We start from the raw sequence: 21,369 nt of genomic DNA, 5'->3' as shown, positions 1-21,369 counted from the left end.
TGGTGCAAGACTGGCTGGGGGCGGGGTCTGGGCCTGTTGGCTCTAAGACCTCGTGGAGGTGCAGGCAGGAGGCGGGGGCAAGTGGAGGTGTCGAGACCTAATTGGTGCGGGACTGGCTGGCCCCGGAAGTCTTGGGGGTGGGGTCTTAGCCTCTTGGTGTAAGGCCTCCTGGGGACCCAAAGGGGGAGTAGGGGTGTCTTGGCGGGGTAAGTGAAGGTTTTGAGGCTGTATTTATGCAAGGCAGGCTGAGGCAGAAACCTAGCATAGGGAGATAAAGGCATTGGGGCAGGGTGGAGAGCAGTTGGGGATGGGGGTGACCTGGTCCCATGTAAGACCATTGGTGCGTGGGTACAGTAAAGGGATGGGGAGAGTAGAGGTTGGCTAATGGTATGTAGTGGGCTGGCCTATGTAAGAGTGCCTGGGAATAGGAATAGAGAGGTGGAGGGATGGCAGAGTGTAGAGGGGTCAAAGCCAGATAGGTGGAAGACTCTGGGGCTTGAGGTTGGAGTAGGGAGAGGGAGTAGAGAGCAGGTGTGGGGAGAGTGGTGGGCCAGTGGCGATGGGGGTAATGGGAATCCCTTTTGAGAGAAGATACTCATGGGCCAGGGCCTAAATGGGGATTAGTGCATTGTAAATCCTTACAATGGGGAGAAAATTTCTCTGGGGACTAATAAATGAATGGATTACCCTGGTGCATCGCTATAAGATGCAGTTGAAGTTACTGCCATGTGCTTTGGGCTTTCTGATTGGTCTGCAGAGAACCTTGGCAGGGCATGGTGGGAGAGGGTGTTGCTCTAGTTTTCTCCAGCCAGGAGAAGCCTGCAACAAACATTTAAATACATCTCGTTTCACAGTGCAGAGCTTTGGCCTCAAATTAGGGTGAATAAGCTGCTCAAAGATAAATGCAGAATGTAGAAATGTTTGTTCCGGGGGCACCTGGGTAGCTCAGTCAGTTAAGCCACTGACTGGATCTCATCTCAGGTCTTGATATCCGGGTTGTGAGTTCAATCCCCTGTGTTGGGCTCTATGCTGGGCATGGGGCCTACAAAAAAGAGAAAAGAAGTGTTGGTTCTGAGTTTTGGTGTTCTTTAAAGAGTATATTTTTGTTTTGACTGTAGACATGGACATGTCAGAAGAAGCAGCTGGCCAATCTAAGATCCAGGATGATGATTGGTGAGACTTGAAAAATTCTGTTTTCTCTTAGTGTAGTTATACTTGTGCTGGCCAAATGACTTTCTCAAAAAGTGTATGTTTCTTTCGAGTCTGTGGAGTGTATAACTTGGTTATAGAATGAATTGTAAAAAGGAACCTTAGAATCATATAGGAATCCAGCCTCTTAATCAATGCACGAATGCTGTTATATATATAACGTCTCTGTTAGTGCCCAGGAGCATAAAACTCCATGAAACAACATAGTGCATTGTTGAATATGTGTAATTTCTAGAAAGTTCTTCATTTTAGTGAACTTAAAACTTGTCTTAGGTGCTTCTATCCCATTGTTCACTGTGCTGCCCTCCAGAGGTACACAGATGAAGTGTTTATCTTCTCCATGATAAGGGGGTATTTTAAAATCATTGTCTTATCTCTGAAGTCCTCTCTCTCTCCCTCGGGGGACACTGCCTTGATTTCCTCCACAGATAAGCATGTAAGCTTATAATATGGGAGAAAGCAGAAACCATAGAACAGAGAGTCTGGAAATCGACCCTAATACCCAAATATGAAAACTTAGTTCATGATAATGACATTTCAAATCAGTGGGGAAAAGATGGATTCATCAACAAATAATTTGAAGATAATTGGCTAACCATTTGGGAAAAAATGAGAATTGGATTCTTCATCTCTCCTTACGACAAAATAAATTACACATGGGTAAAATATTTAAAAATAAAGGAAATCATTAAAAATGTTAGAAAACAGATTTCATTTCCAATAATTTTGGAGTGGGGGAAGCCTCAGTTTGATATCAAACAGAAGTATAAAAATGACAAACTGGAAAAGTATTCACATTACCCATGATAAAGTATTGTTATTCTTCATCTACAAAGAACTTTTACAGGTCAACAATTTAAAAAAAGGTGAACACACATATGGAAAATGGGCCAAAGATATCAGAAGATAGTTCTTAGGGGAAAAATAGTGTTGGCCCATAGACATTAAAATTTATTCACCTTTACTTATATTTAATGAAAAAAAATTTTCATGAGATACTGTTTTTCATATATCAGGTTGGCAAAATTTTAAAAAATGATAATAACTGGAGTTGGTGAATTTGTAGGAGAATAGGCAATTTCTTATAGTCATTGTGGGAATATAAATTGGTGCAACATTTTTGCAGGGCAATCTGGAAATATCCAAATTGTAAATGCCCATGTCCTTTGACCCAGTAATTACTAGGACTTTTTCTTTCCCTGTTAGAAGAATTTTATTTAATTTTCTGTGTGTATATATATATGTTCACATACACCAAAGTGCGTAAATGTGGTTATGTCATATATTCCTTTCTGTGTGTTTACATTTAGTTGCTCTTGACTCCTTTTCCCCTTCTCCCATGTCCTTTCTTCCTATAACTCATATTTATTTCATCATATGTAGACATGTACAGGCTGAAACTTTGTCTTGGTTCAGTTCTGGGAACGAAGGATGTATGATTGAATTACACGTCCACAGAGAAATACACACAAGGATGTTCATGTCCAATTTGGAAAAAGTTTAAGTGACCTAAGGGTGTAGTTGAATGAATTATTGTTCGTCCAAAAAAAATGGTAAGAATTGTATGTTCTGGTAACGGAAAGACTACTAAGATACGTGAAGTGAAAAACTTACAGTGACAGAAAAATCTGTGTAGCATAATACTATTTATTTTAAAAGATGTGTGCACTTGATTTGTGCTGGTATGTGCTTATGTTTAAGAACTTTCCAGAAGAATAATAAGACACATTGTTTATTCCTGGTGAATGGGACTCTTGGAGGAACAGGGACAAAGTGTTCCTCTCCCTCTCCTCTTTCCAGTGTTTTTTAATCACTCAGAAAGCTATCTGGTAAACATTATAACATTGATAGTCATTAAAATGGAAGAGGGAATTAGCAAAAGAATGCAGCAAATAAACATTGGAAGATACGCATCGTAAGTAATAAAAAGAAATGAAAATTTCAATGTTATTTACCTACTAAATTAGCAAATGAAAAAAAATTATCCTGTTATATTAATGCTCCTGAACCGTGCACTGATCTAACCCTTTGCAAATGATTAAGCAAATATACCAAGAGTCATAAAATTGGTCATGTTTTTGATGACTTTGACGTTTGGGAATCAACTTTATAAATCTACTTTATAAAAGTAATTAAATGGACAAAGATGCTTGTTGCAGGATTCAGCTGAATAATTAATGTGTGTTTTCAAATATGCACAGGGTAAAATTCTCAGCTCTCCCGCTGACTCTCATTCTCTTGCCCCAAATAATGCCCTGGGCGGGTGGTTGGCATTAGTTCTCCTGAGAAGTAAGCAGGCGGTCTGCATTATTAGTTCTCCCCTTGCAAAGCTGGTTAACAGGAGTCCTTCCTCTAGCATTTGATGAAGAATCGAGAGACCCAAGTTCTGGAAACCACAGCTGGGATAGACCAGATCCTGGAGTTCTAGGTGGAGGTGGCCCTTGAGGCTGGATATTGACTGGCCAGTCTCCCCACCCACCCTCGCTGCAAGTCGGGGCCACTATGTCTTAGGACCTGGGCACTGTGTTTTCATTAATGCAGATGACTGGTTTTGTGTGTGTGTGTTTGTTTTTTCTTTGGGCTCACTCAGTACCTCACATAACCTTCATGTAAGGTTCATGTAAGTGGCATGTGTAATTAATTTTTTAAATGGAGAAACTTATTGGTGAGATCTTTCAGGCCAAGTCTTTTTTTTCCCCCCAGGCCAAGTCTTTTAAAAATAAGGTTCTATGGGGGTGTGGGTGGGAGGATGGAAAATAATAAAAGGGACCCTTTTTGAGATTCATTCATTCTTTTATTCAGCCCAATAGTTGAGTACTGACTTCCGAATCCTTGTATGGTTTACTGTCTGGGATGGGAGATAGAAACATGTAAAGAAGCAATTACGGTATAGTATGATAAATGCCGCAATGTGGGAGAGGTACGTGATCCTGTAGGAGGGCAGACATTATCTTACTTAATTTTCATAGTAGCTGTATGAGGTAAGTGGTTCTTTTTTTAAAAAATCTATTTATTTTAGAGAGAGAAAGTGGGGGAAAAGGGGCAGAGGGAGAGGAAGAGAGAAAGAATCTCAAGCAGACTCCTTACTGAGTGTAGATACTGGCAGGGGCTTGATCTCATGACCTGGAGATCATGAACTGAGCTGAAATCAAGAGTCCAGTGCTTCACTGACTGCACCACTCAGGCATCCCAAAATGAGTGGTGTGTGTGTGTGTGTATGTATGTATGTGTGTGTGTGTTTTACAACTGAGGCCCAGGAACTTATTTACAGAAGTCTAGGTGAGAGGCAATGGTGGCATAGAGTAGGGTGGTAATAGTAAAGTTGTAAGATTTTATTTATTTATTTGATAGAGAGAGAGAGAGAGATCTCAAGTAGGCAGAGAGGCAGGCAGAGAGAGCGGGGAAGCAGGCTCCCAACTGAGCAGAGAGCCTGATGTGGGGCTCGATCCCAGGACTCTGAGATCATGACCTGAGCTGAAGGCAGAGGCTTAACCCACGGAGCCACCCAGGCGCCCCTGAGACTTTTTTTTTTTTTTTTTTAAGATTTTGTTTATTTGACACAGAAAGAGAGCACATGCAAGGGAGTGTCAGGTAGAGGGAGGAGAAGCAGGCTCCCTGCCAAGCAGAGGGCCAGATGCGGACTCGATCTCGGGACCCTGGGATCATGACCTGAGCCGAAGGTAAATGCTTAATGACTGAGCCACCCAGGTGCCCCAATTCTGAGACTTTTTCCCCCACAGTTTTGAAATTGGGATCCATTATACATTTGATAGTTTGTCATCATTTGGTAGTGGTTTTTTTTTTTTCTTTCTTAGTGGTACTTGTGCTTAGACAAGATGAAATGTATTACAGGGGCACCTGGGAGGCTCAGTTGTTAAGCGTCTGCCTTCTGCACAGGTCATTATCCCAGGGTGCTGGGATCGAGTTCTGCGCCGGGCTCTCTGCTTGGCGGGAAGCCTTCTCCCTCTCCCACTCCCCCTGCTTGTGTTCCCTCTCTTGCTGTCTCTCTCTGTGTCAAATACATCAATGAAAATCTTTAAAAAAATAAAAGAAATGTATACTAGAAGTAGAGCCAGCAAATCTTGCTGATGGATTGGATGTGTGATCAGGAGAGGAATTAAGGATGACCCCTAAGTTTTTAGTCTGTGTTACTGGGCAGATGGTCGTGCCATTGACCAAGATTGGTCAGTCTCCTATAGGAACAGGATTGAGGGAAGAAAACGAGAATAATGTACTGGCTATGTGACATTTCAAATGCGTATTAAATGTCCAAGAGGTTACTCAGACAGTTGGAGCTCAGTGGAGAGTTGGAGGCTGGAAATATAAAATTGGGGGATGTGGGGTCTTAGGATAGTAGAACAAATGATCCAGGATAGAGGGGACGATAGTGCAACACAGAATGGAAAATTGGAGGAATAAAATCCTTGAGAAGGCGGGAGGGGGATGAGATCCAAAGTGTAGGGGAGGGTTTGGCCGGAGGCGGTGGTGCGAACACTGTGTTCATTGTTAACTATAAAGAAATAAGAGGGTTGGGGGTAGTTGCTGATAGGCTGGTAGATTTGCTGGTGGGAGGATGAGGCAGTTCCTGTCTGATGGCTTTATTTTCCCAGTGACTTAGGAGACAAGGTCATTAACAGAGCAAAAGAGGTTTCCACAGTTTGAAGGCGGAAGGACTCCTGAAATACATAATACGAGGGGCGGAGGACTGGTTTCTCACTGATCAACCAAAGTCCAATTAGTAGTTCTGGTGGCCTGGCCACTGACTAGTCTTTTTTTAGCCCAAGATACTTTTTTGTTTTTAATACGACGAGATGGAGGAGCAGAAATACTGTATTTTAAAAATTACCAGGGGCGCCTGGGAGGCTTGGTCAGTTGAGCCTCCAACTCTTACAGCTCAGGTCATGATCTCGGGGTCCTGGGATCGAGCCCCACTTCAGGCTCTGTGCTCACAGCGTGGAGTCTGCTTAAGATTCTCTTCTCCCTCTAACCCCTCTGCCCCATTTGCACATACTCTCAAATAAATTAAAAAAAAATCTTGGGGCACCTGGGTGGCTCAGTGGGTTAAAGCCTCTGCCTTTGGCTCGGGTCATGATCCCAGAGTCCTGGGATCGAGCCTCGCATCAGGCTCTCTGCTTGGCAGGGAGCCTGCTTCCTCCTCTCTCTCCTCTCTCTCTCTCTGCCTACTTGTGATCTCTGTCAAATAAATATATAAAATCTTTAAAAAAAATCTTTAAGAAAAGAGAACCAAGGTCATGTTTTTGACCCATACCTGGGAAACCATACACCCAGCAAGAGGGTTTTTTTTTTTCTCCGATTAAAAAAAAAATTGACTCTGAAACCAATAATACATTATATGTTAATTGAATTTAAATTACAAACATGGAAAACAAATTTGAGGTCTACTCCTGAGTAAGTCCAGTGTACAGTGACAGATACATGAGCGGGAAATTGAACCAAGGGGGGTGAGCCAGCATGTATCTTGAAAAACAGAAAAAAAATATTTTCAATGCAATATTATAACCCAATATAAAAATATTATCCGTCCAATATATTGTTAATCTGATATCCAATCTCAAGGTTAAAATGAACACCCTCAAGAAGCGGCGAAGGTTAGCTTGATGCAACTATTAGGTCCACCTTTAGTGCTTTTTGGTTTCCTCTTTGAGCTCTGTGTCACACTAAGATAACCTATGATTAGGTCCTATGCAGCAGCCTGGTACATTACGGGGGTGGGGGGACAGAGAAGCAAGGGACCCAGCATCACTGTTCACTGCAGGGAGCAGCTGCAGCTGGGGCAATCCCCCTTCGTTTGCCCCCCAAGAAATGGATTTCAGCGTTTGCCAATGTAGCTAGACCACAGTTCCGGTATGTAGGCCCTCTTTTTTTTTTTTTTTTTAAAGACTTATTTATTTGACAGAGATCACAAGGAGGCAGAGCAGTATGCTCTGCCTGCTGGTGGGGGGGACAGGGGGATCAGACTCAGCAGAGAGCCTGATGTGTGGGGCTCGATCCCAGCATCCTGAGATCATGACCTGAGCCAAAGGCAGAGGCTTAACCCACGGAGCCACTCAGACGCTCCAGTAGGCTCTCTTCAAACCAGTAAAGCCCTACAAGGCGGACCTCCTCCCTCTTTGGTCCTTTTGATTTTTACCTGTAATCTCTTCATCCATGAGTCCTTTCATGGGTGTCCCTTGTCTCAGAAATCACTTTCATATCTTTCTTTTCCTCTTTTTCTTAGATTTACTTAGTTATTTTAGAAACAGAGAGAGTGGGTGTGGGGAGAGGGAGAGGGAATCCTCAAGCAGACTCCCCTCTGAGTGTGGCAACCGCCTTGGGCTCAATCTCACAACCCTGAGATCATGACCTGAGCCGAAACCAAGAGTTGGATGCTTAATGGACTGAGCCTCCTGGGCGCCCCCCCGCTTTCATGTCTTTCATAGAAATAGATCACTTGGCAGAAAATAGGCTTCTTGCTGGTAGCTGATGATACTCAACGAACATCCTTCCCCTATTTTTGATTCTGTGGTAGACTGAGCAACTTGTCACTCCTAATTTTTCTTCACCTCCCCTGCTGTGATCTTAATTTCCTAACTCCCTAAAACTTTTCATGCATGTCAGAAGCTCTGGTGGGTGGTTCTCTCCATGCGAGATCCTCTGCTCATGGACTTGCGAACGATGTTCATTGGCCTTCCTTTATAACAATGCATATCTCATTTTTCACAGTTGCATTCTTACTGTGGACTCAAGCAGTGATGAAGAGTTTGAGCCCTGTAAGTAGCTTCCCTTCAAAGTGGTTATTTCCGTTTCAAGGTGTAACAACCCTGTCTTTGTGAAGATGACTGAAATGTGGTTTGGGACATTTGGTGTGAGCTGGTCCAGGGTCTGTCTCCTCTAAGGTCTCTCTCCACATTGGTGAGATGAAGGTCATTTCCCTGCTATTAGGAGCAGAGGCAGTTCTTTGTGCTTGGTTTGCCACCTTGACCTTTTTCATTCTAGGCATCCTGACTTTTATTTCCTCTCTAGCTCACATAGGGTGGGGGGATATAAGCCTCCCAACGATTTTAACCAGCCCTAACTTCTGGACGTAGGCTTTAGGGAGTTAAAGATGTGGGTAATTATCCTCTTTCAAATGCTTCCTGACACACTCTTTCCTTCTCTGATTTAGTTGGAACCAAAAAGAAGGAGCAGAAAAGGAACTTTAGGTGAGTAGGAAAATTAGCGACATTTGACATTTGTTGAGGAATGATGTTGTGGGTAAGAAGATTGACAAATAAACAACACATTTCCTCTCTGAGCACTATGTTCAGGATCATAGTAGGTATCTGATCTCACAGCCAGGTTCAGAGTATTAGATCTTTTTGCCAGGCCTGTTATCTAATTGGTCACTTTCTTTCTCGGAATGTCTTTGTGATTGATTTGTCCACTAATTTCCACTCTCTACTCCTCAGGCCCTTATGGGCCCATGTGCCAGACTGTAGGAGGTGCTAAGAAAATTTTCAGGAATAAATCCAAAATAGGATGCTAGGTAACTGATGTTTCCATGTTGACTCCTCGAATTACCATAGCAGGTGTGCTGAAACATGATTTACATAATGGCAAAATTCACCCTTTGAGGTGTATAGTTCGGTGAAATTTGACAAATTTATGTGGTAGTGTAAACATTTCCACAATCACAGGAGATGCAGGATCTTTTCATCACTGCCATTTACATTTTATTTTATTCTTTAATTTTGAAATTTCTGTGTTTTGACAAAATTTTTATATTTATTTATATATTTATTTGTGAGTAAAGCAATATAAGTTTATTAAATGAAGAAAGAAAAAGCTCTCAAGAATGAGAGGGGTCCCAACAGGGTTGCCCTATTTTTTTATTTTTTATTTTTATCTTTCTGAAGACTTTGTTGTTTTTTATGTTCGTTTGTTTTGTTTTTAAATAATCTCTACACACAACATGGGGCTCGAACTTTGAACCCCAAGATCAAGAGTCACTTGCTCCTCCGACTGAGCCAGTCAGGCACTCCCTACAGTATTTTTGTTTGTAATTGTAAAAATTTTTAATTTTAATTCCAATATAGTTAATGTGCAGTGTACTATTAGTTTCAGGTGTACAATAAAGTGATTCAGCACTTCTATCCATCATCTGGTGCTCATCATGGTCATCATTTAGGTTTCAGATGCTTTATTGTAGTTTCTTTGTGGCTTCCAGTATTGTACCTAATAAAGTCCTTACTTGATAATACATTTAAATGTCCAATTTTTAAATAGAAAAGTTGGTTTATTCCTGCCTCCAAGGGATAGATGTTGAACAAATACGTAGAGAAAATCTGTTTTAATGGGCCTGCCGGGAATGCCCACAGCTCTTGGTCTAGTTCCTGGAGGCTACTATAAGTGGGATATTGGAGGAAGGGTGAAACTGGGGAAGGAGGGGGCTTTCCGCTTTTCAGTTTTCCTTGAACTGAGTTCAGTTTTGGGCCTGTGTAAATGGAGGGGCCTGTAGGCAGGGCCGATCCTCAAAACATTTAACGACCGTTTGAGTACAGACGGGGATCAGTCAGGATGACTGCCAGACCCGTCAGAACAGACGCGATCAATAAACACTGGGCAAGGCTATTCCTGCACGTGTGGACTGCAAGTCAGCCCTACCCATGGGATTCCAGGTAGGAAGTTAGAAATTGTGGAGCTGGAAGTCAGGCACACAGTTGGGCTGGATATAATGGCTTGCGTTGGCAGATAGGTGACATGCATGCAGTCCTTAGGAATTGATTAGCTTGGTGTGAAGGCACTGTGGAAAAAGCCTGGGAGTGAGCTGAGGAAGAGAGGTTAGTGAGAAGGAGTGGACAGAGGCGCAGGAAGAGAACCAAAACAGAACAGTAGCTTGGAAATCCCAAAAAAGAGTTTAAAGGAGAGAGTGACCAACAGTAGAGCCAAGGCGCCTCAACCTGGCAGCTTAAATGTGAATATGGTAGAAGTGGATTAGTGGATTTGTGACCGTAACAGGTAAAGATAAAGGAAAATGGCCACTAACTGTTAGAAATTAACATTTGCCTAGTCCATTTTTGCCCTGCACCAGAACTGTTGGCATACATGCCTTCGGACAGCCTATTTCACTCAGTACTTGACAGATAGCTCCTTTCGCCAGGATAGAGCCAGATTTAGTGATTTGGTTGAAAGATGGAAAATCAGGAATAATTATTGAGTAGTTCTGAAGAAGGGGAATGGCAACAGAACGTTTTCAGGTGCTCATGTTCATGGTGGAGGCGTTAGGAAAGGCCGTGAAAAGAAGACCGTAGTGCTGACGTTTCACTGTTGTTTTTACTTGTCTCCTCACTCAGCTATGTGGTGATTGACTCTGACTCTGAAGACGAATACTTCAGTAATAATGTCAGAGCTCACATATCTGACATCAGCAGCGAAGGCAAGTATACTCGTAATGGAGGGAAGTCGCTGAGATCGGCATCCCTATCACACAGTGGTTTTAGGGTACGCGTCAGGATATGCGTCAGCAAACGTTCAATTCTGGCACTCACTTAGTAGCAGGTGCCACCATTTCTTCCCTCGTGGGTGCTGGATGTGGATATGGCCGGATTCCCTACACACACCCCCTCCCTGGTGAATTTCCAAACATAGCAGCAACTGTTCTAGGCTCTTTAGACCTTGGTCATCCCCCTCCATAGAGTTCTGGCCACCTACATACAGGGTTCCTCTCCTACCTATATATAGGGACCAGGGCTGGGGAAGAAAGGAGCTGACACTAGGAAGGTATGAAGGCTGCTCAGCTCCCCTCTCCACCCTATCCCCGCACCCATCCCCGCCATTCTTTTCCTCCTCCTCTGTGTGTGGGAATGACAGAGAGAGGGAAGGGGAGAGGCGCGGGCCTATTCTTTCCAGCTGGGGAGAGACTTAGCTAGGTGATGGTGCTGAGTCAGCCCACTGTGACTTCTCGGGGGAGCCCTTACTTTCTCCAGCTAGCTCTTTGTCTTTGCCTTTCCCCATTCTGCGTATATTTTCTGGAGATTTCTGTCCTTCTTGGAGCCCATATCCCACAGCAGTTCTTTGCCCCTGTGGTTTCAGAGGCTCTTTTAAAAACCTTTCCAGAGGCAGGGAGCTATACCTGCAGTTTGGAACCTATTCAGTGGTGGAGGGGGGTGAAAAGTAGGAAGATGAGGAGCTTTTTCTTTTTAATTTTAGATTTTATTTATTTACTTAATTATCTGAGAGAACAGGGGAGGAGCAGAGGGAGAGAGGCAAGCAGACTTCTCACTGAGTGTGGAGCCTGATGTGGGGCTTGATCTTACAACCCCCGAGATAATGACCTGAGTCAAAATTAAGAGTCAGATGCTTAACAGACTGAGCCACCCAGGTGCCCCAAGACTAGGAGCCTCTTCTTTGGCCTTAGGGATGGTACTTTATTGATCTTTGTTCACTTCTGACAAAGATAGGGCATGACCCATAGGCCTCTCCTTAAGGTACCTGCACCCTTAAAGTGCTGGCTGCTTCTTTGCTAACTACCAAAGAGCTACCATTGGCCAGAGTTTCCTGGCTAACCTGCGTTACCAGAGCAGGGAAAGGAGAGGTGGCTTGCAACCCTAGTCTGCTACTGTTCTGCTAGCTGTCCCCTCTCAATGATTTTTCCTGTGGTTTTTGTCTTTCTCTGACTGACTTCACTTAGCATGATGCACTCTAGCTCCATCCACGTCAGAGAACAGTATGGAGGTTCCTCAAAAAGTTAAAAATAGGGGTGCCTGGGTGGCTCAGTTGGTTGAGTGGCTGCCTTTGGCTCAGGTCATGATCCTGGGGTCCCAGGATTGAGTTCTGCTTCGGGCTCCCAGCTCCGTGGGGAACCTGTTTATGTTCTCTGTCAATCTCTCTCTCTCTCTGATAAATAAAATCTTTAAAAAAAAAAAAAGTTAAAAATAGACCAACCCCACAATCCAGCAATTGCACTCCTAGGTATTTACCAAAGGATAGAAAAATACAGATCCGAGGGGGTGCATGCACCCCAATGTTTGTAATAGCACACTCAACAACCAGATAACAGATTCTTTTTTTTTTTTTTAAGATTTTATTTATTTATCAGAGAGAGAGGGGGGGAGAGAGCGAGCACAGGCAGACAGAATGGCAGGCAGAGGCAGAGGGAGAAGCAGGCTCCCTGCTGGAGCAAGGAGCCCGATGTGGGACTCGATCCCAGGACGCTGGGATCATGACCTGAGCCGAAGGCAGCTGCTTAACCAACTGAGCCACCCAGGCGTCCCCAGATAATAGATTCTTAATGTGATTCTGAACGTCCCTGTTTCCAGCTTGCTTCATTTGTGCTCGATAATCTGAAGTTGAGTGTGCGGGGTGGGCAGAGGGAGTATATGAATATGTGACCATGTCTCGTGAATTTCAGATGAGATTCTGGATGTGTTATCAGACACTGAGGAGCACCCTGCCACCAAGGAGCCACCAATAGTTATTACTGATGATGACAGTGATTTTGAGGGCCCTGTGCTTATAATAGATGAGGATTCGTGTGATCAGGGCCAAACTGCCTCAGAGGAAAAAGAGATGGAGGTCTTCAATGTCTCCCAAAGTGGTTCCTCTCATGATGCTGGGGAGCTGAATCTTGGTGAAAATCTGGGCCAGCCACCACGAGGTGCCGAAGCCGAGGTGGAGATTGCAGATGACAAGCCGGCACCTGTGGTGGAGCAGCCACGGAAGAGGAAGAGTAAGACCAAGAATATATGTGTGACACCTGGTAAGCCGGTCACCTCAAGGACACCCAACCTCCTGAATCCGCCCTGCTCTCCCCTCTCCCTGTGCACCAGCCAGGCCTGCTTTGCCCTTGAGAGGTCTGTCCTGCCTACTGACCTTGGGCCTTTCAGCAGTTTCCTGGTGGCTAAGGGAGATAGCCATCCCAGGCAAAAAGATTTTTCTGGAAGTGGGGGAGGAACACCTGTGTCGTAGAAGCTGTTGTTCCCTCGATCTGGCACATTTTCTCTCTGTGCTTTTCATCCTAAGGAGATGCCATTTTTCTTGGGACCCAGCCCAATTGTCAGTTCCTGTAGGGAGCCGGACATCAGAGAGGCTCCTCCCTCCTGGGTTCCCAAAGTTCTCAGAGCCTGTCCCTGCTAAAGCACTTACCCAGCTGTCTTATGATGTGTTTCTGAATCTGTCCCCCACCCCCCAGTGGACGATGAGCCTCTGGGTGGGAGGACTCTTCAGTTTTAAGTCTCTCCCAGGGTCTAGCTTGGTATTCGGCACATAGTCGATGTTTAATACTTTTTTTCAGTAAACAAATGAATGACACTGCTGTTACAGAAGTCTCTGGCTACAGCGGTCAGCAGTAAATGGGGGCTAACCAAAGACACACAGGCTGGACTTGTATGCTGAGTGAAGGTCTACCCTAGAATCTGAGATGCTTCCTTGTATTGTTTTTTTTAAGATTTTATTTGAGAAGAGAGAAAGGGACAGGAACAGGGGCAGAGGGAGAGGGAGAAGCAGGCTCCCCGCCAAGCAGGGAGCCAGATGAGGGGTTCGATCTGAGCACCCTGAGATCATGACCTGAGCCCAAGGCAGACGCTTAACTGGCTGAGCCACCCAGGCGCCCCTAAGCCACTTCCTTAGGGCAAGTGCATGAGATGTGCTACACTGTTCCTTATGCTGCCTGTGCCTCAGTTGCCCACACAATCTGACCTCTAGCGGCAGGCTCACATCACCTCATTATATAGTCCTTTTACCTATGACAGCCTCATACCCAGCTTACTCTGCTGACAGCTCTGGGATTCACTCAGGGAGACTTTGTCACCAACCAATGGAGAGTATGCAGGCTTCAGACCTTTTCTAGATGGTGCTCTGGGTGTGGCTGTGGGGGCTGCTCCTGGGTGCACCTTTCTTCCAGTTCTGGATGGGCCCAGCTTTCAGGGTACAGATGAGCTATTATCTTTACAGCTGTGAGAGTCTCCAAAAGACGTGCGCCTACCAAGAAGAAGCCCGGTGCAGGGAAAATTGAAAAACGCACGCCTGGGTACGTACTGTTCATGTTCAGCTGCATGGGAATTAATGGTACTGTTGTCCCGTCCATGTGAAGTGGTCCACCGCACCTGTGGGAGGGTCTTCCAGGGGATGGAGGAGTCTGGTTGGAGAGGGGACAAGGCTTCATTCCCTGAATTGGGGGGGCATAAATTGGGAGGAGGACGGAGGAGAGGAGGAGGAGATACTGCACTGCTCCCCACCTCTTTTTGTCCCCAGCAGAGCCCTGCACAGGCGCCCTACCACAATTCCTGTGCTCCCCTGGGTGGGTCCAGAGCCCTTTGGCCCCCACATCAGTGCTGGCCTTTCCTCGGTCCTTAAACTCAGGTCAAAAACTCATGTGTAGCCAAACATGAGACTTCTTCAGACTACATACTGCCTTGTTGCCACCAGTGGGCACAAAACTAAAGCAGTCACAGGGGAGATGGTAGGAAGGCAGAGTGGACATGTCCCCATCTATTGGAATTGGGAGGGGGCATTCAAGATTGCCTTTCGGGTTTTCACGGTGCTTTGGCTGCCTCCAGTTACTCCTACAGCTTGTCGATGTTCTTGAACATTTCGAAAGCTTAAACATCAGGGTGAAACTGATGGCTCATGGTGCCTTTATTTTTATTAGGCTGTGTGGGATTGGTCCTGAGAACAGCAGGTCACTTAGACCAAAGACATGTCAATACTTTAAAGGAAGCCAAAAACTGACACTTTTTTTTTTTCCCATTCAGATTGCAGGACGTTCTCACCTTTCCCCTTAAAAAGACGGTGTAGTAGGCATAATTTTCTTCGTTCTTCCTCGTGTTCAGGAGTCATACATACTTACATCCGAATTATCTTACAAGACAAGAAATGTGTTTAAAGGACTCTGCTTGTTTGGTTTTGGTTTTGTTTATACCTGGATCTTGAAGCAATAAATGCATCTTTTTTTTTTTAAAGGTTTTATTTATTATTTGACAGGGAGAGACACAGTGAGAGAGGGAACATAAGCAGGGTGAGTGGGAGAGAGAGAGAAGCAGGCTTCCTGCTGAGCAGGGAGCCTGATGCGGGGCTCGACCCCAGGACCCTGGGATCATGACCTGAGCCGAAGGCAGACACTTAATGACTGAGCCACCCAGGCACCCCACAATAAATGCATCTTAAGGGGAGAAGAAGAACGACATGGCAGGCACGGGCACAGCAGGGCCACTTGAACCTGAGCTGAGAGGCGCTCTCTTCTTCTGCACTTGTTGCTCAGAGAAGCAGCTCTCGTCGTTTGGCATGTTCTCTCATGGGTGGATCTGTGGCCAGCCAAGGGTCTTCTCTGGGTTCCTAGATAACAGCCATGAGCTGCCTTTGTGACTTGGGCAGCTCCCAGATTGCTTTACTATGGTGTGACAGAAGGAGGCCGTCAGCTGCCCCTGGGCGGCGTCATCCTCCGCATCAGCCCAGGGAGGCTAGTGTGTTTGGACTCCTCACGGTTGCCTTGGCGCTTCCTGTGGTAGTCTGTGAGCTTCCTGTTGTGCCTCGCCTTGTTCCTGTGCAGGCTGCTCGCTGGTCATGGCATCTGATGTACCCATTTGGGGTCTTGCTGGTTCCTCTGATGTGGAGGTATTCTGCCTGCAAGTGAAGTGGCAGAGGCATTGAGGGGAAGGTGGGCCAAGTCACAAGGCCTGCTTGACATAGGTGCCAACGGTGGGGGGGTCCCCCCTTCTCTGCTGAGGTCTGCAGATGGTTTGGGTTTTCATCTGCTACCTTTTTGGATGCAAATTTGCTTTCAGTACAAGGTAATTTGAGGCAGACCATGTTCGTCACCAGTCTCGGACTCTGGGGGATGAGGACCCTGACTTGAGCTGCCTTGGCCTGGTTTTGTTCTGATTCCCTCTCTCCACCCCAGCCCCTCCCAGATGGCTTCTTTTGTGACTTCAGGATTCATGAGTGTCCTGGCAAAATCCCCATCTCAGGAGTTCCATTAAGTCAGAGACTCAGCTTACATGTGTTTGCTCCTGTTTTCATCTGTGCTGCTCAGTGGGCTCATCTCTTGGGACCTGTGGGTGGTTGTGGCTAGGATGAAAGGGTGAAATGAATTGTTATTACAAGTGTAAATCCTCCATGTACTTAGCACTATTCTTTGTGCAGTGCAATTAGACCTCAAAAGATGGGATGACAGTAGGGGTCTAATGGGAAAGGCCCCAAGATTTGGGTTCAAAGATCCAGGGTCTCTGTGAACTTGGGGGAAGTCACCTGACCTCAGACCTTCGGTTTCTTGTCTCCGCCAAGTAGAGATGATGAGAATAGCAATCACTTCTTTGAAGGGTGTTGGTGAGGATTAAGTAAGATAAGGCAACAAGAAGTTCTCTGCAAAGGAGAAAACACTACATGGATGGGGGTTCTCAGGAGAGCTGGAGACATGGTCATTCTAGGGCTCAGGGGCGAATCGGTTGTGTCCAGACATGAACAGACTTCAGGATATCACAGTTCCTGTCCAGAGAACATTTAACTTGCCTACCTTGGCCATGGTGGAAATGGTAGCTGGAGACAGAGGTTGGGGCCCAATTAACCTGGGCCTTGAATGGGCAGACTACACAGTCATGGCAAGCTGGGGAGGGACGGAATAGTGTGTGGGGGGGTGTTGGAGTGGAGGAAGAAAGAAAGAAAAAGGGCCTGGAGGGGAGGAACACTGTAGCAGCAAGGCCCAGAGGGGAGATGAACTAGGCTGGCGACCATGGGGTGCAAAGGAAGTCTGGCTGGAAGAGATGTGAAGGAGATTGTGGTTTTTGAGCTTATTTGAATATGGGGCAAGGGAGAAAATGGATTTTAAGCTGTCTCTGAGGTTTTCAGCCTGGTATAACAGAAGTCCGCTAACAAAACACACTGAGCAGGGGACGTACTCAGGTTAATCAGTTGGCAGTGCACCTGGGGACCTTGTCAACTTGGAACTGGATCCCCCAGAAGAGAGCTCCAGACTGCGGATACAGGAGTGGGATCACTCCTGCTGAGGTTGAAGCCACAGGGCTTCACATCTCTGAGAATGCAAATAGCGGAAAAAAAAAAAAAGGCTATGCGTGGAACTCTGGGGACTGCTCTCCTATAAGGAGCTGGAAGGAAGAGGAACCGGCACCTTTTCCCAGTCTCTCTGGATATGACCCGCATGTGCGCACTTCTCTCATTTCTTCCTCCAGCTGTACATAACTCAGTTGAACTTACCTTCGCAGGAAAGCAACGTGCAAAATACCTGGATGTTTCCTGCGTGACCTGGAAAACGCGAAGCAGTATTCCGGAAGGAAATTCAAGCAAAATAAGGATAGCCTGGTTCAGAAAATCTACACCCTGTTTAACAGCTCGGTGTTTAATAAAAAGGTATTGATGAATGAGTGCTAGATGAGCACCGGCTGGACACCTGGTGCTCTCGGGAGCTGTGAGGTGTTTGGATGTGTTAGCTGTGTATTTCCGGCTCTGGAGAAGTGCCAGCTTACGTACGTGGAGAGATGATGCAGTTGTAGGTGAAAGAAATCACACGTGTTTGTGGCTAATCATCTATGGTAGACTGTTACCAGCACAGGAGATCAGCAGAGGCAGAAAAATCACTGAGAGCCCCAACTGGTCAGGAAATAAGGTTGCCTGCAGGAAGTAAGACTTCTGGTTCTCGAGGGATGGTAGGCAGAGAGAGCAGCAGTTGTGTGTGGGGGGTGGAGAGGGCGTCTGCTGATCCTTGAGTATCTGGAAAGAGAGGCTTTATGTTGAAGAATAATGGGAAGGAGCTCTGTGAGCCTGGGCAAGTTACTTATCCACTCTTTGCCTAAGTGTCCTCATCTGTAAAATGGGAACGATAATAGTACCTGCTACTTCATAGAATTAATGTTCTTTTTTAAAGAAGAGTGCATGAGCAGGGGGAGGAGGGGCACAGGGAGAGGGAGAAGCAGACGCCCCTGTTGAGCAGGGAGCCTGATGCAGGGCTCGATCCCAGGACCCTGGGATCATGACCCAAGGTGAAGGCAGACACGTAACTGATGGAGCCCCCCAGGTGCCCCCACAGAATTATTGTTAGGCCTAGGGAAGGTAATACTCCTTAAGTGTCTAGAACAGAGCCTTGGCAGTTGTTAGGATTTTCAGACTTTTATTATTTCTGCTGACACAACCAGGTTCCCCAGCTTTTGGGGAAGTCACTCCCCATGACAGTGGTGTCACATCACATGGCTGATGAGGGGACTGAGGTGCATGTGCAGTTTCACCTCTGCATTCTTATGCTGGGAGGGGAGGGGCTCCGTCTCCTGCCTCAGCGGGGTTTGCCCTTCTCTCCTTGGCTGCCCCTGACCTGTGTCCCCATGTGGGGCAGCTCAAGTCCTTTGTGTGTGTACCCTCAGCCATCTCCCTTGTGTCCTGATGGCTTGTGCATCATTTTCACCTGGGCTTCAGCCTGGCTTTTACTCTCCCCAGAATGTTTAGATGTGCAGAGCTTTTCTTTCTTTTTTAAGATTTTATTTATTTATTTGAGAGAGAGATCACAAGCAGGGGGAGGGGGTGGAGGCAGAGAGAGAAGCAGGCTCTCCATGGAGAGTTTGAACGTGGGGCTCGATTCCAGGACCCTGGGATCATGACCTGAGCCGAAGGCAAACGCTTAACCCTCTGAGCCACCCAGGCACTCCCCTTGCAGGGCTCTTGAGTAAATAGTCTTTGGTCTGCTTGAAACTGCTTGCTGAGTCACTTTGCTCGCTGATTTGTTCTCAGCTACCAGAGAAAATTGATATTGGCTGGAATAAAAAGATGCTGAGGACCGCTGGCTTATGCACCACGGGTGAGACCCGTTACCCTAAGAAGCAGCGTTATGCGAAGATCGAGATTTCCCTGAAAGTCTGCGACTCCGCAGGTGACAGGCAGCTTTCTGGCTGCGCCCTTTCCTTGTGTAGTGACTCTTACATACTGGTGTTTCCTGACAGCCTATGCCACAGCTTTACCTGTCCTTCCTGGGTAGCTGGGCATACTACGCCTTGCTCCAGGGGCATTAACTTCTTATTTTTAGAATTTTCGGGAAAGATTTATTAATTTATTTTAGAGAGAGAGAGCATGAGCAGGGCGAGAGGGAGAGAGAGAATCTGAAGCAGACCATGCTGAGCACAGAGCTTGACATGGGGCTCGGTCCTACTACCCTGAGATCGAGATCTGAGCCAAAATCAAGCGATGGACTGTGCCACCCAGATGCCTCTGCTCAGAGGACATGATTATCGGCTTGGCTGTCTTTCAATTAGGCTAACTGTCTCTCTGCAGGTAGCTCCCCTGTTGCCAGCGGCGGTGTCTCTATTCACCCGGTAACTAAGGTTCAAGGTCTCACCCCCATAGCTAGCCAATCACCAGATCTTCAAAATGACCCTTCTATCCTCGTTCCTTTGCCTCTGCCCAGGTCTGGGGCCCCGTCACCTCACTCTTCATCTCCGTTCAGTTTCCAGCACACCACCGCATCGCTTTCCTACTAAGCCACCTGGGGCGAGTGTGTGGCAGGGTTGAGGGTCTCAGGAGATTGGGTAGCAGACTGGAGGGCAGTGGTTCAGGTGCTCATGATTTCTTTCCATCCCTCTTCCAAGACCGTCTCCGGGACACTTTGATCCATGAGATATGCCACGCAGCCTCGTGGTTGCTTGACGGCATCCGTGACTCTCATGGGGACGCATGGAAATATTACGCCAAGAAATCGAACATGGTGCACCCGGAGCTGCCCATGGTCACCCGCTGCCATAACTATAAGATTAACTACAGGATCCATTATGAATGTACTCGGTGCAAAACCAGGTAAGACCCTCTGCCTCAGACTTCTCTTCGGTTACATTTCCGCTGTGGCCTCCAGCTAACTGGCCCTTTGTGGTTTCGTTAGTAAGCCCATGGCTGGCCTGCCTGTGGAGTAAACCTCTGCTCCTCTCTGCGTCTTCTTTCTCCATGCTCTGCTACTTGGAGCTGGCCTGAGAGCCTTGCTTTGGGCCTCCAGCCAGCAGCTCCGAGAACATGCTGAGTTCCACTGACTGATCAGTTTGCTGTGTGGTGTCTCTTTCCTCATTAGGGTTGGCCGCTATACCAGATCCTTGAACACCGATCGCTTTATCTGTGCCAAGTGCAAGGGGCCTCTGGTCATGTTGCCGCTAACTCGCAAGGATGGAACCCCCATTGCGCCCCATGTGAGGCCCTTTGCTAAGTATGTGCAGGAGAATTATAGAACGATTAAGCATGAGACGGAAGGGATAAGCCACGGGGATGTGATGAGACGGCTGAGCAAGGATTATGCCGATAAGCGAAGGCAGGATCGTTGAGGTTATCTGGGGGCGTATTTCTGTGGGCTGAGCCCCCCTTAACTGCTGAGAGGTTTTAGAAAAATATCTGTTTCTGATAAGTGATGAATATTAGGAATATTAGGATTTAAACCATTTCTTTATAGCCTCATAGAGTTAACGATGATTGTTCTTAGGCAAGGATTCTGCTACTAAGCAATTTTGTGCCCTTGAGGTACTCATAAGCCCTTTGGATCAGATCCACTCTGGGTATTACTCTTAACATAGTTTCAACACGTAGAACACAATTCAGACACAAACTGCATTTTCAAGAGGGGCAGGTGGAGATAAAGGATGCTGGAGGTGATCGAGTTTTAAAGGCCACGCTCCAAGACCAGGGCTGCTGGCAGGTAGAACATGTTATACTTAAATAGACATAAAAGACAAGCATATTTCATGAATTTAGTTGCTCTTGGCATTGAATAAGCCTGTGCTGAGCCAATATAATTGTTATTAAGACAAAAAAAATAAAATGTTTTCTGAAATTTGCTTGTTAAATGGGGTCAGTTCATTGACACCCCGTGCCTAGCGCAGAACCAACCCTCAGGTCCTTCATCCAAGACCCTGAAATCAAGGGGTGGGCAGGGCTGTGTTTCTCTCTCTGGATGCCCTGGGGTTTGGGGATCCATTTCCTCATCTTGTCCAATTTCTAGAGGTCACCAGCATTCTTTGGTTTGTGGCCCCCTTCCATCCTTCAAGCCAGCAACATCTGTCTCTCTCTTCTCTCTCTCTCTCTCTCTCTCTCTCTCCATCACTCTCCCCCACCCTCTCCCTCCTTCTGCTCCTTTTCTTTCACTTTTAAGGACCCTTGTGAAGCCACTGGGCCCCCCTGGATAATCCAAGAGAATCTTATTTTAAGGGCAGCTTA

General features: G+C 46.2%; 1 protein-coding gene across 1 annotated transcript; it reads left to right on the top strand.

Annotated features, from left to right (window-relative positions):
- Window positions 1–9,765: 9,765 nt before the first annotated feature.
- GCNA (germ cell nuclear acidic peptidase) lies at window positions 9,766–20,954 on the top strand. Its single transcript, XM_059385231.1, has 8 exons — window positions 9,766–9,866; window positions 10,542–10,636; window positions 12,599–12,946; window positions 14,140–14,215; window positions 17,403–17,547; window positions 18,916–19,054; window positions 19,767–19,971; window positions 20,237–20,954. Exons 1-8 carry the CDS (start codon window positions 9,766–9,768, stop codon window positions 20,481–20,483), a joined length of 1,356 nt encoding a protein of 451 aa, XP_059241214.1. The 3' UTR covers window positions 20,484–20,954.
- The last annotated feature ends 415 nt before the right edge of the window (window positions 20,955–21,369 follow it).

Source organism: Mustela nigripes, chromosome X (genome assembly GCF_022355385.1).
Source record: "Mustela nigripes isolate SB6536 chromosome X, MUSNIG.SB6536, whole genome shotgun sequence".
Lineage (NCBI taxonomy): Eukaryota > Metazoa > Chordata > Mammalia > Carnivora > Mustelidae > Mustela > Mustela nigripes.
Note: the sequence above shows the minus strand (reverse complement) of the source record. Positions and strands in the feature narration are given on the sequence as shown.

Coding starts and splice junctions, on each gene's coding strand:
- GCNA (XM_059385231.1), top strand. CDS start 9,766: ATGACTGCCAGACCCGTCAGAACAGACGCGATCAATAAACACTGGGCA. Junction 12,947..14,139: donor GAATATATGTGTGACACCTG/GTAAGCCGGTCA, acceptor TTATCTTTACAG/CTGTGAGAGTCTCCAAAAGA. Junction 14,216..17,402: donor ATTGAAAAACGCACGCCTGG/GTACGTACTGTT, acceptor TTACCTTCGCAG/GAAAGCAACGTGCAAAATAC.